This window comes from Diospyros lotus, chromosome 11 (genome assembly GCF_014633365.1).
Source record: "Diospyros lotus cultivar Yz01 chromosome 11, ASM1463336v1, whole genome shotgun sequence".
Lineage (NCBI taxonomy): Eukaryota > Viridiplantae > Streptophyta > Magnoliopsida > Ericales > Ebenaceae > Diospyros > Diospyros lotus.
The window spans coordinates 23581530-23599602 of NC_068348.1; the positions used below are offsets into that span (position 1 = coordinate 23581530).

The 18073-nt window shown below is 42.6% G+C and overlaps 1 protein-coding gene across 1 annotated transcript; it reads right to left on the minus strand.

Annotated features, from left to right (window-relative positions):
* Positions 1-780: 780 nt before the first annotated feature.
* LOC127812467 (glycine-rich cell wall structural protein 1.8-like) lies at positions 781-2252 on the minus strand. Its single transcript, XM_052352858.1, has one exon. The coding sequence runs from the start codon at positions 2250-2252 to the stop codon at positions 984-986; it is 1269 nt and encodes a 422-aa protein (XP_052208818.1). The 3' UTR covers positions 781-983.
* Between the last annotated feature and the right edge of the window lie 15821 nt (positions 2253-18073).

Consider the following 18073-nt stretch of genomic DNA (forward strand, 5'->3'; position numbering starts at 1 on the left):
CCCCCCCCCCCCCCCCCCCCCCCCCCCCCCCCCACACACACACGAAATGATGGCAAAGAGATTGGCAAATTTGGCATTAGGGGAATTGAACAAGTACAAACTCTAACTAAAAGGAAGGGCTTTTCTGTCTGACTGAAACAGAGAGTTGGTGAAGCACATGCACTGATGCTCTTTTGCTCCAACTCTATAGTCTTTCCTGCGCACTACTCGCTATATGCACGCACACAGTTGTGGTGTGCTTTTGCTGTCTCGCACTCTTTGCAAGCATTGGTCGGAGACCCAGTTAACTTCTTTCTACTTAATTGATACTCAGTGAAACTTTAATTTCATCGTATCTGTCGAGTAAACACAGATGATTTTAGAAAACATTTTAACGTTTAATGATAATATTTAATATTTAGTTAAACAAAATTGCAAACTGTCACTTCCCTGGCAACGATCAGAGATATTTAAATTTTGGTTATGGACAAGACAGACCAGATATATTATGTAGCCTTTTTATTACCCACCAAGCTAACATCAAAGGTCGTTCAAATTCATTTCACACCATCTTATTACATTTAATTAATGGTGTGTATTTGATTTAGAAGATTGATTTAAAGTTAAACTTAGAGTTAGTGATATTTTTGTTGAATTATTTATATATGTATGAAAATCTAGTAATTTTATTATCATCTTAATTATTAATTGTTGATATGGTGGCACTGTTTTAGACGATTGTGATATAAAGTGATTTGATCTATAAAGTGGAAGTGGTAATGAAAAATGAAGTGGAGTTGGTGAAAGTCAAAATGCGAAATTTATATAATACTCAAGAGAAGATCGAGAATACAATCTCCTCTTTTTCCCAAACTTTAAATAATATAATATATATTCATATTGTTATTATTATTATTGGAATTATAATGTTACAGTAGCCACCAAGCCATCCCCAACAACAATTCCCAATAGAGTGAGCAACTGACTGATAGAAGGCAGTATTATCAAGGAATGTAGCCACCATGGCCACCACCCTCTCCGCCGCCGCCACCGTATCCACCACCATGCCCCCCTCCGGCTCCCCCACCACTACCATAACCACCGCCTCCTGCTCCTCCAGCACCATATCCTTCTCCACCTCCGCCGCCTGCTCCACCACCATATCCGCCACCATGCGCCCCACCGGCTCCCCCACCAGCTCCTCCACCGCTGCCATAACCACCACCAGCTGCTCCTCCCTCGCCGTAACCAGCTCCACCGCCACCTCCGCTACCTCCACCACCACCATGCGCTCCGCCAGCTCCCCCACCGGCTCCTCCGCCACTGCCATAACCACCACCCGCGGCTCCTCCCCCGCCGTAACCCTTTCCACCGCCACCTCCGCTACCTCCACCTCCACCACCACCATGCTCTCCGCCAGCTCCCCCACCTACTCCTCCCCCACTGCCATAACCACCACCTGCGGCTCCTCCCTCTCCGTAACCCGTTCCGCCGCCACCTCCGCTACCTCCACCTCCACCACCACCGTGTTCTCCACCAGCTCCCCCACCTGCTCCTCCCCCACTGCCATAACCACCACCTGCGGCTCCTCCCGCACCATAACCTGCTCCACCACCACCTCCGCTACCTCCACCTCCACCGCCACCATGCTCTCCGCCAGCCCCGTAGCCGCCTCCAGTTCCACCTCCTCCACCATAACCTCCACCGTGCTCTCCGCCAGCCCCGTAGCCGCCGCCAGTTCCACCTCCTCCACCATAACCACCACCATGCTCTCCGCCAGCCCCGTAGCCGCCGCCAGTTCCACCTCCTCCACCATAACCACCACCATGCTCTCCGCCAGCCCCGTAGCCGCCGCCAGTTCCACCTCCTCCACCATAACCGCCACCATGCTCTCCGCCTGCACCATAACCAGCTCCCCCGCCGCCGCCACTTCCGCCGCCTCCACCACCAGCATACCCACCTCCATGTTCTACTCCACCACCATAACCAGCCCCACCTCCTTCACCACCTCCACTTCCATATCCAGCACCCCCATGCTCGCCTACAGATCCGGCGCCGCCGACTCCATATCCCGCGCCACCGCCGTGGCCTCCACCATAGCCTACGGCAGCGCCTGACCCCACATTGTAGCCAACGCCTCCTTCAAGAGTGAGGAGGGCTCTGGTGGCAGAACAAATGCCTAAACCCAACAACGCAAAGAAAACAACAGTCTGAACTTTGTATGTAGCCATGGGAATGTGTTTGAATCCCACAACCTTGATTCTGAAATGCATGAGAAGATGGCTATTTATAGGCTTCCAAAAGCGCGTTTAGTGATTTCAATTGGCTCATAGAGCAGTAGATGATCCACTAGTGTGTTTTTGCTGTCGCCCACATTTTCATGATCATGTTGCACACAAACCTTTGTAGTGTGCTTTTGAGCCAAGCACATGTGTAGACCTAATTTTCCTTATCCCAGTTCACATTCATTTAGATCCATCCAGTTTGCAGCTATGTCCTGTTCAATGACCGATATAAACAAGCAAAATGCAATTCGGACATATAAAACATTTAAGTTAAATTTAATAAATAATCACTCAACTTTACACTAAGATATAAAAATGTTATTGAACTTTAATTTAGTATATAATTCCATAAATATTGTTAATTAACGTTAAAAGAGGTTTACACAATACTAACGTGGCTAACAACGTGGACGGTTAAATAACACAAATTGTCACTGACGCAAAAATATAAAAAGTCATTGAACTTTGTACTAAAGTATAAAAATACCACTAAACTTTACACTAAAATATAAAAATGTCATCATTTCATTAGTCTCTTTTAATAATAATTGATAATAATTATGAAATTATATACTAAATTGAAGTTCAGTGATCTTTTGATTACTAATCGAAGTTCAATAACCTTTTTGTATCTAGTGTGTAAAGTTCAATAATCATTTATACAATTTACCCAAAATATTTATAAAGAAATTAAATTGCCATGAAAGTTACAGGACAATGCCAATTTTAAAATATAAGAAATCTAGGTGGGTTTTTACTATCAAGTGATGAAATTCAAATTGTCATGCGAGTAAAAATAAACTAAAATAAAAAAATTGTCATGTAGTAGAAAGTTTTGTTTGATCTTCTTGCTCTGAAGCACAAAAATGACATAGACGGCCCGCAACTTTTTTGAGCTATTTCTCTAATTTGGAAACATTGTGGGGTCGTTTCGTAAATTATATAAAATGATCAGAAATGCATTTTTGATGACTGAAGTTCCCAAATCCCAAAGTTCCCTTTTTCTGAGTCTTTTTCTTTATTCAGTTCTTTGTTTTCTAATCTCGAAGTTCCCTCTCTCGGTCATTAAATTTTGCTGCATCGGTACTCCCTTGCCATTCCCTTTCTTTCAGTTGCCAACCTTGTCGTTGAATCCCGAAGATCGAGCCTTGTCGAAGGTTGTCATTCCTTCTCGTGATCGTCGCCGATCATTCCCTCTATTGATCGTCATTGCAGGTTTAATGTTGAGTGAGTGACAATAACACTAATATTAGTTTATTGGTTTCTTAAAGCAGAGACTCGGGAGAAAGAAGAAGAAGAAGAAGAAGAAGAACAAGAATGGAGTAAGAGATTGGGTTTTTGGGGATGGGAATAATGGGCAAGGCCATTGCATGTGAACTTGCTTTGCCATGGCTTCAAGGTCACCGGATGGAACCACACTCTTTCCAAGGTCCTTTCTGTACTTTTCATTGGCCGATGAAATCTCTTTCTCTTTGTAAATGGGTTGCTAGATATTCAAAATAGGCTCAGAATGATAGAGCAATAGAAATTTCACAACCATCATTAAGATGATAATACTCTCATATCTAAACATCGTATCGATAATGAGACAACAACATTAGGCCTGAGATTGATTCCTTGCCTCCAGCATGGCCAAGAAATAAATATAAAACCAAATAGATCAATGATAGAAACAAAATAATAAAACTCCCAAGGGCATCAAAAGAACTTAGAGCATTCATGCTAAAAATATGTCTAGTAAAATTATGGGATAGATAAAACACAAGAGCAAAATAACAAAACTCCCATTAACCAAGTAGATCAAAAGAACTTAGGACACCCATGTTGAAGACATGTCCAATAAATACTATGGGCCTAAGTCCTTTAGTTAAGAGATCCACCAACATCAAGTTAGTATCAATATGCTCTATTATTATGTACGTCCCTTTTTTTTTTTTTACAAGATTTTTGATAGTCAGATATTTTAACTCTAAATGCTTAGACCCACTATACATTTTATTGTTCTTAGAAAAAAAACATCGTAGTGGTATTGTCACAATTGATATGTAGTGGTCTTGAAATAAAGTCAACGACATGAATCTCAGAAATAAAATTCTCCAACCACACAGCTTGAGTAGCAACAGTGAAATAGACAACGAATTCAACATTCATGGTAAAAGAAGTAGTTATGCTCTGTTTAGCACTCTTCCAAGATATGACACCTACGACTAACATAAAAATGTACCCTAAAGCGGATTTTAGATCAGTTGGTTCAGATCATTTAGACATCTGGCTAAATCTGAGTCTCAGTATCCAAGTACCTCAAGGTTCTCCACATGTTTATAAACAAGCATATATTCTTTTGTCTTTTATAGATACCTCATAACTTTTTTGACAGCTACCCAATGAGTCAAAAAAATATCTACCAAGAACCCCAACAATAAAAGATATGTCTGGCCTAGTATAGATTTGAGCATACATTAAGCTCCTTACTACACTAGCATAAAGAACATTTTTCATTCTTTCCCTTTCCAAATCATTATTCAGACATTGATTCTTGCTAAGTTTGTCTCCCTTGGCAATAGGCACATTCCCAAGTTTGCAATTTTCCATACTACAAGAAAAATAGTTTTTAGTGACATAATTTAATGATGGAATTATTCCATCACTAATATTTTTAAATATTTTTTAATTTAGTGATGGAATTAGCAACAAAAAACCCATCACTAAATTTAGTGATGAAAATCCTGTCACTAAAAAATAAAAAAAATAAAATAAAATTTAGTGACGAGATCACCCTCATCGCTAAAAAATAAAAAAATTAAATAAAAAATTAAAATTTAGCGACGGGTCACACATGTCGCTAAAAAATAAAAAAATAAAAAATAAAAATTTAGCGACTAGATCATACCCATCGCTAAAAAATAAAAAGACTTAAACAAAAAGTTAAAATTTAGCGACGGGGTCACGCCCGTAGCTAAAAAATAAATAATAAAAAATTAAAAAATGTAAAATTTAGCAATAGGATAGTCCCTATCACTAAAAATTAAAAAAAATTAAATAAAAAGTTAAAATTTAGCGACGGGGTTACAATTGTCACTAAAAAATAAAAAATAAAAAAATATAAAATATAAAATTTAGCGACGGGATCACCCATAGCTAAAAAATAAAAAAATTAAAATTATTTAGCGACGAGAATATTTCATTGCTAAATAATTAAAAAAAAAATTATTTAAGAAATTTGAAAATTGAAATTGAAATTATTTAAACAAATATAAATATTAATTTTATGATACTGTAAAATAACTCAAAATTACATTTAAACATATCATAATAATTTTTACTAACATTAATATTAGTAAAAATTAAACTAATGATTTTTTAAACATATTACAAATTAAAATAAAAATAAGAACATAATTTTTCACTACTAATTTAATAATTTATAAACTTTTATTTGAATTAATAATGAAATAAAATTGAAATTAATATTCATTTTCCTCTACTAACATTAATATTAAAATTAATATCATTAAATAAATTTAAAAAATTTTGGAGTGTAAATATAATTCTAAAAGGTTTGGAAGAGTTACTATAAATATATTTTATACACATCAATAAACAAGAAGCCTTCCAGATTGGCTAACTCGCCCGCAAAATTTGGTCATGAGAGGTTGAGAGTTCGAATCCAATAGAGAGATTGAGATAATAGCTGGGAGAAATATCCCAGCGCTGCTATATGGTGAGCAGAGGCATGGCCACGTGGCGCGCATGAGGGGAGGGGAGGGCTGGTGTAGTTTGAATTTTGGGGCATACGTTAAATTTAGCGATGGGTACAGCCCCCATCGCTGATTTCGTCGCTAAAAAAATCCCGTTGCTAACTCGTCACTAAATTTTAGCGACGGAAAGATATGCGTCACTAAATTTGTTGCTAAAAAATTTAGCGACGGATTTTGATGTTTTAGCGATAAAATTTTTTGTTGTTAAAATATTGATTTTTTGTAGTCTCCCGGACACGATTAATATATCTTTTTTGAGATAAACCCAATAAGAAATGAGATCTATCCCTACAAATCTCAATGCCCAAGACAAAAGAAGCCTTCCTTAGGTCTTTCATATCAAAATTGTTTGATAGCATTTGCTTAGTCTTAAAAAGCATACCAAGGTCATTACTAGCAAGTAATATGTCATTGACATACAATATAAGAAAAGTGAACCTACTTCCACTAACCTTAAAATAGATGCATTGATTAACCTTGTTCTTCACAAAATACAAAGATGACACAACTTCATCAAATTTTAGATACCATTGTCATGAAACTTTCTTCAACCTATAAATAGACTTTTGCAACTTGCACACCAACTGTTTTTTTCCCTTGATCTCAAAACTTTAGGTTGATTCATATATACCTCTTCACTTAGATCTCCATTCAAGAAGGTTGTTTTCATATCCATCTGATGGAGCTCTAAATTGAAATGTGCAACTAAGGTTATAATAATTCTAAATGAATCTTTTGAAGACATAAGGGAAAAGGTCTCAATATAATCAATGTCTTTTCTCTAATTGAACCCCTTCACCACTAATCTTTCCTTGAAGTGCTTCCTTTTGAGTATTTCTTGGTCTTATAAACCCACTTCCAATCAATGGGTTTACAATATTTAAGGATCTCAACTAGTTTTCAAACTCCATTATAATCCGTAGATTGCATCCCCTCTTTCATAAGTCTAATTCACATATTAGATTGAGCAAAATTGGCAGCACTATGCAAGTTATTTGTGTAAACTATATGTCCAATGTTGAAATCAAACTCCCCAAGATAGACATAGAAATCATTAGGAATACCAGGCCTCCTAAATCTTGTGGACCTTTTTACAAGGATATTCAGAACAGGTTCATTAGATTGATAATTTTCAACTAGAGCAGGACAATCATCCATATACTTTATCAACCATAATAGGTGCAAATCCCTCATTCGACATAGGCAAGGGGTAAGAGACAGTTTCAGATTGCACATTATCATTATAAGTAGGAGGAAGTTCAGTATCAAAAACATCGAGTTCAAGGAATTTTGCATTCATGGATTGCAAAACTTTTACACCTATTTGAAAATAGTAAAACCTATATCCTTTAGTATGGTCTGAATGTCTAATGAAATAACAACAATTAGTTCTGGGATCGTTCTTTTTCTCAAGAGGGTTATAAATTTTAACTTATGCAGGACAACCCCAAACCCAAAAGTGATAAAGACTAAGCTTTCAACCAGTCCATAATTCAAAAGGAGTTTTAGGAACAAATTTACTAGGAACTCTTTTAAGGATGCATAAAGCAATTTTGATGGATTCCCTCCAAAGATATTCTGGAAAATTAGATTTATTCATCACGCTCCTCATCATATTCTTAAGGATGCAATTTCGTCTTTCAACCACACCATTTTGCTCAAGACTACCAAGCATAGTATATTGAGGAACAATCCTAAAATCTTGCAAATACTTTGCAAAAGGCCCCATTTGTTGACCAGCAACATCATGCTTACCATAATACTCACCACTTTGGTTAGATCTCACAAATTTGATGAATTTTTCCAATTGTTTCTCAACTTGTTTTTTTGAAAAATTTGAATTTCTCAAGGGCCTCAGACTTTTCTTTAATTAAATAAAGATACCCATACCTAGAGAAATCATTAATGAAGGTTATAAAATATTTGTTTCCACAAATAGTATAAGAATAAGGGTCATTAATGTTAGTATGGATTATTTCCAAGAGACCAGAATTGCAAGTTGCACTTTTCTTTTTAGTCTTGGTTAATTTTCCCCTAATACAATCAACACATGTTTCCATGTCTTTGAAATTTAAGGAAAGGAGAATCTCATTTTTAACTAGCATTTTTATCCTTTCTCTAGAAATATGTCCCATATGTTTATGTCATATAGTATAGGAGTTATCCTTAATTCTAGATCTCTTGGACACAAAATTTTTAACATTTAAAGTAGCATAAATAGAATATTGTGCCAAACATAGTTTATATAAACCATCAATCAAAACACCAAAGCCAATAATATTGGAGTTTGAGATCAATTCAACTTTGTCATTATTAAAACAAAATTTATATCCTTCTCTTGCTAAAGAGGAAATAGAAATCAAATTTCTCCTAAAACTAGGAATATAAAAAAAATTATTCAAAATAATTTCAAAACTTGTCTCTAAAGACAATTTAACTACCCCTACAAATTCTACTTCCACTTCAGCATCCTTTTCAACTTTAAGCTTGGCCTTCCTCACACTTGGTTTCCTTTTGTTCATGAGCCCCTAAGGTAATAGCAACATGTGTTGAGCCACCACTATCTATCCACCAAGAATTAGCAGATACATCAACTAAATTAGACTTAAAACAAACAAGGGATAAGGGTATACCTCATTCCTTATTTTTTTTTTAACCAAGCTTTAAACTTGTAACAGTCTTGTCTCTTATGACCCTTCTGTTAGATTTGCAACAAAATATCACCGTATACCCAAGGGGGGATGAATTGGGTGTTTACGAAATTAAAAATTTGTGGAGGTTTTGAAAGATAAAAAACAAAATAGAGAAATGTAAACAAAAGACACAATCAAAATAATGCTAGAGAGAATTTTAAAGTGGTTCAGCTAAACCCAGTTTACTCCATTACTCTAACTCCCCATTAGAGATTTTAAAATCCACTATCACTTCTTACTTAATCAAGTAGGCCCTCTAGCACAACCATTAGGAAATACAAACTCTTACTAATACCAAAGTAGGCTCTTTAGCTCACAAGCTAGGAATTACAATAAAGAAGTACAAATAAAAGATCTGAGAGTTGACACTCTTAGTTATAATGATCTCTCAAGTAAAGATACAAAGGATAAAAAAAAATGATACAAGTGATATATGTAGCATTTTTTAGAGAAAAATAAAAGCACAAGCACTAGTTGTTATAGGCTTCTTCAAAGCTTGGGTTATATTTATAGACTTCTCCAAAGCTTGAAGAAAAACTAACCGTGCAAAATCTAGCCGTTAAAAAAATTTACGAATAAAATGGTCAACAGATTCTAGAGATCAGTCGACTATTTTTTTTAGAAATGCACGTAGACCAATCGACAAGTTAAAGAAACTAGTTGACTTACTACAAAAATAGGTGACCAGATTTGATCCAGAGGTTGCTCACTGATGGTGGCTGAGAGCATTCAAACAGTCGGTTGACAAGCATATTAGGCCGGTAGACAACTTTCTAGGAAACGATTGACTGATTTTTAAAGACAGTTGACAATTTGCGTGCCTTTAATAGCCCAAAAATAAGGGTACAAAATGGTTGACAGTTTCACTAACATGGTCGATAGTTTTGACTTCATAAAGAGTGTTCTTGATATAAAAAATAGTTTGACACTCTTAACACATTTGATTTCAAAACTAATACCAAAAAATTCATTTCAAAATAAAGATATTGGATTTTGTAAACATTGAAAGCACATATTGATAGAATTGAACTGATATGGCCTCATTGAAACTCTATTTAAAATATGGCAGGTAGAATGCACAGCTTCTGCCCAAAAGTATTTAGGAAGATTTTTATCACAAAGCATTGTTCTAGCCATTTCTTGTAAGGATCTATTCTTTCTTTCTACTACACCATTTTGTTGGGGAGTCCTAGCACAAGAGAAGTTATGATCTATTCCATTTTCTTCACAAAACAGTTTGAAAGTGTTATGGGCGATCTCCGAGAATTAGCTAACGGGCTGGACCCGGCCCGCAGGGCGAACCCAAAATACCCAAGGCCCAATAGGCCGGCCGAAATTCCTTAGAGGCCCGCCAGACCCAGAGATCGAGGACCACCAATAAAGAGTCTCACGGTAAAAAGTCAGGTCGCTTGAAGAAAGCCAGCTCGCCCTAAGCTCGCTCGCTCGAAACAACATCCCAGCATCACAACATCACGACTTCAGCTTCGTCGAAAGATGCGCCAAAGATTAGAACAGCCAGAAGACCGCGAGATAATCGGAAGCGATATACACTTTCCTATCAGAAGTAATTCAAATCCCTGAAGACAAGGAACCTATCCCTGATATTCCGAACGATAAGGAAAGCGCCATCAACGGAATAGACTCCTTCCATACTTAGAACTGATTTGAATTGTAAACAACACGACTCTATTTATAGAGGAGGATACGCCACTGTAAAGGGGAGGATGACTGAATTACATACTGTGACTCTACCAGAATAACCAGAGAACAGTCGTAGACTAGGCACGATTCGGGCCGAACCACGTAAAAATCTTGTGTGCTTCTTGTTTGTTCTTTTGCTTCTGTTCCTTACTCTTCGGCACCCGTTATCGCATTGTGGGCACTCGGACTCCGGTTGACGGTTCTCGTATGTCAACATCTTGGCGCTAGAAGGAGGGCCCACACTGATCGATAGCAATGGCAAGAGGAAGGAATGCACGAAGCTCTGATGCAATCGCCGATTTGTCGAAAAATCGTCACAACCAACCGCACGATGATCCGCCTATCGGAGGGTCCATTGCCCCAGCAACGGAAACTTTGGTTCCACTAATTACCGGAGTCACTGCAGGAGTGCCCCCGCGGGCTCCGGCTCAACCTGCCGCCCTAACCGTTGGAGCAGAGGCAATTCAGGCTTGGCAGCAACGCTAGGAGGCACTGGAAAACATCGTAAGGCAGCTCGCTGAAGCGGTCAGGGCCCTTGCCCGGGCCCAGCCGCAAAGGGTCTCGAGACAGCCAGAGCCACCATCACCCTGGAGAGCTCGCCACCCACGAGAGGAAAGGCCCCCGCTAAATGAAAGAGAAGCTGACAGAGTTCCCTCGCCAGAAGGGTCAGTAAATTCCTTTAACTCAAAGTCCAAGGGTACAGACCCCCCGTTATATCACTCCCCGGGGAGAGGAAGCAGGCGACCGCAGCTCCAGCGATCTGTGAACCAGGGCACAGCCATGGAGGAGTTGCTCCAAAGGGTGTAGGAGTTGGAGGCGCGACAGGGAGCTCGTGGCCAAAATAGTGGCTATGGAGAGAGGACGTCGTTCACGAGAGAAGTCGAGCTCGAAGCTCTCCCCAGGAGATTCAAGGTTCCAAGCATACCGCAGTACAATGGGGACAGCGACCCCTATGACCATCTGGACGCATTCAATGTCCAAATGGACCTGCAGACTACTAGCTCGCTGGTAAGGTGCTAGGTGTTCCCTGCGACTTTGGGAGATATTCCGCGTGCTTGGCTCAGAAGCCTTCCATCTCGCAGCATTGGCAGCTGGGAAGAATGCCAGCGGAGGTTCCTCGGTCAGTATAGGGCACTGAGGCGGCAGCTCACTCCTCCGTGCCATCTTGCCACGGTCTTCCAAAGGTCGAGCGAGTCCCTCAAGGACTACATCACTAGGTTCCAGCGCGAGGTGAGTAACGTCGAAAGTCCCTCTGATGAAAGTATCTTGACGGCCATCTCGGCAGGCCTCCGGAAAGACGGGAAGCTCTACGAGAGCATCTACAAATCCCCCGTTACAGATCTGGGAGAGTTCTATGAGCGAGCTGCAAAGGAGATCTGGTGGGAAGAGGCATTCGATTAGAAGAAGCCCGCCGGACATAGGGAGGAAGTCGGAAGTTCTAGCCGAGACAAGAAAAGAAACGATGGGGGAAATGAAAGGGACAACCGTGATGAGCGGTCTAGCAATCAAGTAGCTAAGCGAGCTAGACGAGAAGAGCGAGAGGAGCGACCTCCAAGGCAGGGCTGTTTCAACAATTATGCGGCCCTATCGGATTCTCAAGAGAGGATTTTCGCTATGGAAAAGAGGAGAGAAGATTTCAGGAGGCCGAACCTGATAAAAACTCCCAATAAGTTCAGAAATCGGGAGAAGTTTTGTGCGTGTCACAACGAGGTGGGGCACGACACCTCCGAATGCTACGCCCTGAAAGATGCAATTGAAGAACTGATTCGAAGGGGCCGGCTGCAAGATTACGTGGTGCGACCTGCAAACCAGCCACCCCAGCAGACGAATCAACAACGACCTCCCCCCGAGGATTAGCATGTGCCTGCGGTTCGAACGATCTACACAATCCACGGTGGACCTCACCTCGCGGGTACATCGAATAGGTCACATGAAAGGTATGTACGCGAAGTTAATCACGTCTTGATAGCAGGATCTGTTGAGCAGATGAGACCGCCTAAGCGAGCTAGCTAGGGTGACAATGAAAGAAATCACCTTCTTCGAAGATGATGCCAGGGACATACACTGGCCGCACAATGATGCCCTTGTCATTTGTGCCCACATCGGCAACACGGAGGTACGAAGAATAATGGTGGACACTGGCAACTCGGTAAACGTGATGTATAGGGCCTGTTTCGACCAGATGGGACTAGGGCCCAAGCAATTAAGCCCGTCCCCAAAGCCGCTTTACGGATTCATGGGAGACGCAGTTGTTCCCATAGGGCGGGTTAAACTCCCATTCACTATTGGGAGCCCAGGTCGCAAAGCAACGGCGATGGCAGAATTCCTCATTATTGACTGCCCCTCAGTGTACAACATCGTACTCGGGCGGCCAGTGATGAAAAAGCTGGACATGGTCGCCTCAACTAGGGCTCTGACAGTCAAGTTCTCGACCAACAATGGACCAGGATGCATGCGGGGAGAACAGCACCTCGCGAGACGCTGCTATGAGGACGTAGTCAAAATGGGGGCTAAAGGAAAAAAAGTGAACCTGGTCGCAGGCGGAACTCAGCGACCTTCAGGTTAGAGCGAGGTAAACTATGACCTGGATCCCCGAGAAGTGGATTGTGATAAGGCCTCCGACCCGGTGGAAGAACTTGAAGAGGTCCCGGCCAGCGAAGTAGATGCTGAAAGGTGTCTGAAGCTCGAAAAGAATCTGGCCCCTGAGGTAAAGTGTCAATTGGTTGAATTCCTTAAAGCTAACATGGATGTGTTTGCATGGAACCATGAAGATATGGTAGGCATAGTCCCGGAGGTCATGTCGCATAGGCTCAACGTGGACCCCAGCTACAGACCAGTGCGGCAAAAGAGGAGGCCAATGACTCCAGAGCGTTATGCCACCCTTAAAGAGGAGGTGGATAAGCTCCTGGACAGTAGATTCATCAGAGAAGCCCAGTACCCAGTTTGGGTAGCTAATCCAGTCCTGGTGAAGAAAAAGAACGGAAAATAGAGGACTTGCATCGACTTCACCGACCTAAATAAGGCTTGCCCGAAAGACAGCTTTCCCCTTCCCAGGATTGACCAGCTCATGGATGCAACAGCAGGGCACCAGCTCCTCAGTTTCATGGATGCCTACTCGGGATACAACCAGATCCCCATGAATCCTAGCGAAGAGGAGCACACGTCATTTATCACCGATCATGGACTGTATTGCTACAAAGTTATACCGTTCGGACTGAAGAATGCTGGGGCCACCTACCAGAGGCTCGTGAATACGATGTTCGAAGCGCAGATCGGGAAAATAATGGAGGTATTTGTCTACGATATGCTGGTTAAATCTGAGCAGGTCGCAGATCATGTTCGCGATTTAGGAGAAATGTTCGAGATCCTCAAGAACTACCACATGAAACTAAATCCACTGAAGTGCGCTTTTGGAGTGGCTTCCGGGAAATTCTTGGGATTCATGGTCAACAACAGAGGCATCGAGGCCAACCCGGAAAAAATAAAGGCCTTGCTGGATATGAGATCTCCCACAAAGATGAAGGAAGTGCAGAGCCTTACCGTTCAGGTCGCTGCCCTGAACCGGTTTATCTCCAAGGCGACTGACAAGTGTATTCCTTTCTTCAATACGTTAAGGAAGGCCCAAGGCTTCAATTGGAGTGAAGAATGCGAGCTCGCCTTCCAGCAGTTGAAGGCGTACATGGGGCAAGCGCCGTTACTTTCAAAACCTAAGGATGGGGAAAAATTGGTCGTCTACCTGGGAGTGTCAGAGCACGCCTTTAGCGCAACATTGGTTCGGGAGGAATAATGGGTGCAATACCCCATCTTCTACGTCAGCAAGAGGCTAGTGGATGCGAAAACAAGGTACACACCGATGGAGAAGCTCGCTTACTGCCTAGTCGCAGCATCGAGGAAGTTGCGTCCCTATTTCCAGGCCCATCAGATCGATGTTTTGACCAAGTACCCCCTGAAGCAGATTTTGCAGAAACCAGACACTTTAGGTCGCCTGCTGAAATGGGCAATCGAGCTCGCTCAGTTCGACTTGGAATACAAACCAAGGACGACTATCAAAGGACAAGCACTCGCGGATTTCATTGCTGAATTCACTAGACCAGCCCAAGTGGGAGAAGAAGCCTCGGAAGGACCGTCCTGGGAGGTATATGTTGACGGATCATCAAACGATCAAGGAGCTGGGGCTGAAGTTATGTTAATCAACCCAGAGGGCTACAGGATCCTCTGTGCCCTATGATTCGGTTTCCCAGCTACCAACAATGAGGCCGAGTACGAGGCATTGCTCGCGGGGCTATGCCTGGCAAAGGAGGTACGAGCTGAAGCAGTTGTAATCTTCAGCGACTCCCAACTGGTCGTTAATCAAATACGGGGGGAATATCAAGCGAAAGATGCAAAGATGGTGGCATACCTGCTCAAAGTGCGTGAGCTTCTGGCCCTTCTCCCAAAAATCGAGGTACGCCAGATTCCCCGTTCTCAAAATTCCCATGCGAACGCACTATCTTGACTGGAAACTGCGCGAGATACAGAGTTCCTGGGGGCTATACCGGTGGAATTTCTAGCCGCCCTTAGCAAGGAACAATCGGCTGAGACGATGGTGATTGACGCGCCCCAGGGTTCATGGATGAGTCCTATTTTGGAGTATCTACGGGGCGAAAAGCTGCCAATGGACAAACTCGAAGCGCGTAGACTGCGAGCTCGAGCTGTCCGCTACTGTATCTACGATGAGGTGTTGTATAAGCGAGGATTCACAGGTCCACTGTTAAGGTGTATCGAGGGCCCTGATTGTCGGACCGTGCTGGAGGAAATACATGCTGGACATTGCGGCAACCATGTTGGGGCTCTGTCGCTAGCCCAGAAAGCACTTCGGCAGGGATTCTATTGGCCCATGATAAAACAGGATGCGATAGAGTTGGTGAAGAAGTGTGAAAAGTGCCAACGGTTTGCTAAAATCCCACGAGCCCTTCCAGTCTACCTCCAACAGATGAGTAGCCCGTGGCCATTTGTTTTCTGGGCATGGACCTGATCGGGCTGCTCCCAACGGCTCGAGGCAATTGCAAGCACGCTATCGTGGCGGTAGATTACTTCACCAAGTGGGCCGAAGCGAAAGAACTCGCCGAAATCTCCACCTCCAAGGTACAAAAATTCGTCTGGGATAATATCATTTGCAGGTTTGGGGTCCCACAGCAGATAATTATGGACAACGGGACTCAATTCACTAGCGAGCAGTTCATTCGATTTTGCGAGTCACTAGGCATTCAAAAGAGCTTCACGGCCATAGACCGTCCCCAAGCGAACGGGCAAGTAGAGGCAGTTAATAAGATCATCAAGCACGCCCTAAAGACGAAGCTGGAGAACAGGAAGGGTGCTTGGGCAGACGAACTGTAAACAGTGCTCTGGGCATATTGGACGACAGCTCGCACCAGCACAGGGGAGACTCCTTTTTCGTTGGCCTACGGATCCGAAGCTATGATCCCAGCAGAATACGAGGTGACAAGCCAGCAAAGAGCCACCTTCAACCAAGAAGGGAATCACGAACTGCTAGCTATAAATTTGGACCTACTGGAGGAAGCAAGAGACATAGCTCGTTTAAGATCGCCGTATACCAACAAAGGGTAGTGCGTTACTATAACAGAAAAGTCCGGGTCAGGCATTATAAAGTTGGAGATCGCGTACTGCGCTTAATACTTCCCGTAGCTCGGAAAGCTAGTGACGGCACGCTTGGCCCAAACTGGGAAAGACCCTTTGTCATCCACAAAGACTTGGATAACGGGGCATACCATCTGGCCAACATGGACGGGGCTGTCCTCCCGCGAGCCTGGAACGCGGAGCACCTCCGCCCTTACTATCAGTAAAAGTGTTTATTTTTGCCTATGTTTCATGTCACAATTCTTTAAGCTCGATTGAGATTAATAAATTTTTGCCTGATCAGTTTTACTGCACTTTGTTGTCTGTTCTCCACCACAACATCTTAACATTTTCGGGGGAAGGGTAAAAACCATGGTTTGCGAGCTGGGGCCCATTCATCCTAGTCGACGGGCTATGGTTTGTGGCTTATCTGAGCATTCCTCTTGGTCCTCCCCCAGGTCGTGGTTTGTTAGTTGAGGCCCATTCATCTTGACCCAATGTCACGGTTTGGCGCCTACTTGGGCAACCACTTCCATCTCGAGCGAAGGGATCACTAGCTAAGACCCCTTTTCATCCCCACGGAAGAACCATGGTATGTTAGCTGAGGCCGCTATGCGACCTACCTGGACATATATCTTGGTTGGGTCTTCAACTTCCATGCAAAAACTTATGGGAGAGCCCTGATGTGTTAGCTGAGGTCGCTCCGCGACCTACCTGGACATGTATCTTGGCTATGTCTTCAACTTTTCCGCGGAAATATCACAGGAAGCTCGTCTCGAGCCACAACCCGTTAGCTGAGATCGTGAAATGGTCTATACAGGCGTATGATTCAGCCAAGTCCTGATACAACTCTCTTTCTATGTTTGCAACAGCTCGTTTTGGTTTTATAAGTTATTTCAACAGTAGATCATTTATCCTCTCGATGAACTGGTTAAAGCGTCTAAATTTTATTCACGACCTGCTACTCAACTAGGCAAAGCTGTCGAGACAAGCAACCTGCGACCTGTAATCAAAGATTTATTATTAAAGAACAATCGTTCTGAGAAATTCTTTAAGATCACAGGATTAATTCAAAGCGAACATCATTTTATTACAAGAAGGTCTCTAATACAAGAATTTTCTACCGAACTACAACATGAAGGATTGAAGCCTACACAAACTAGAGGATAACCAGAGTCCACAATGATCTCTGGCCTCCCTTGAAAGCAAGAAAAAGACACAATTGGCCGGACCCCAAGAGGCCCGGCAGTCTTCAAGCTTTAGCCGCGCGATCCAACAATCTTCAGCTTTGATCGAGCGGCCGACAATCTTCTTCGTCCCACATTCGACAGAAAAGGAAGAAGAAGATTGTAGGACCGCTTGGCTGCAGCTGAAATATCGGAGTACAGCGAACAGCCTCACGCCTGTAAGAACATTCCACTAAGCAACCCAGAATAAACATGCCTCGATAGCTTGAAAACAAATGGGGTCTTTATAAGCCCTGTCCTGGAACACAGGGGGACGCACGGTCAAAACCATGAAAAGTGGGGTCGTAATGGTAGCCCTCGTTCTCGGGTCCGCTGATTATTCCCGGAGTCCAAAAGTTGTTCCCAAGGATATGGCGAGTCCCAAGACGACGGTCCAACTTCGTAAAGCAAAGGATAGGTCGCCGACGAATTAAACCTTAGCTCCCAGATCGCCTGACGAACTGCGAGCTGGGGGATGTGAGGTAAGGGGATGCGAGGTTGAGCATTGGGCTGGGCCAATATCTGAAATGTTGCGAGGTGCGAGCTCCTTGACGGGTCTTCGAACAGTCGATAACAAGCTCGCAGGGCAAAAATTTTGAAACAATGACCCAAAGCCAATTCAAAGCCCGCTCCGACACGACCTAACATCTCTACTCGATAAGTCAGCCCGACCCGCCGAGACTTGAGCTACCAAGACCCAAAAGCTCGACCAAATTTGAGCTCAAAGAAAAAACCAAAGAGATACAAAAGCATTGGGGTTTCATTGAAACATAAATGTCATACAAAAAAAAAGGGGGGGGGGGGGGGAGAAAAAC

Excerpts from the sequence above, each read along its gene's own strand:
- LOC127812467 (XM_052352858.1), bottom strand. The coding sequence starts at position 2,252 with ATGCATTTCAGAATCAAGGTTGTGGGATTCAAACACATTCCCATGGCT.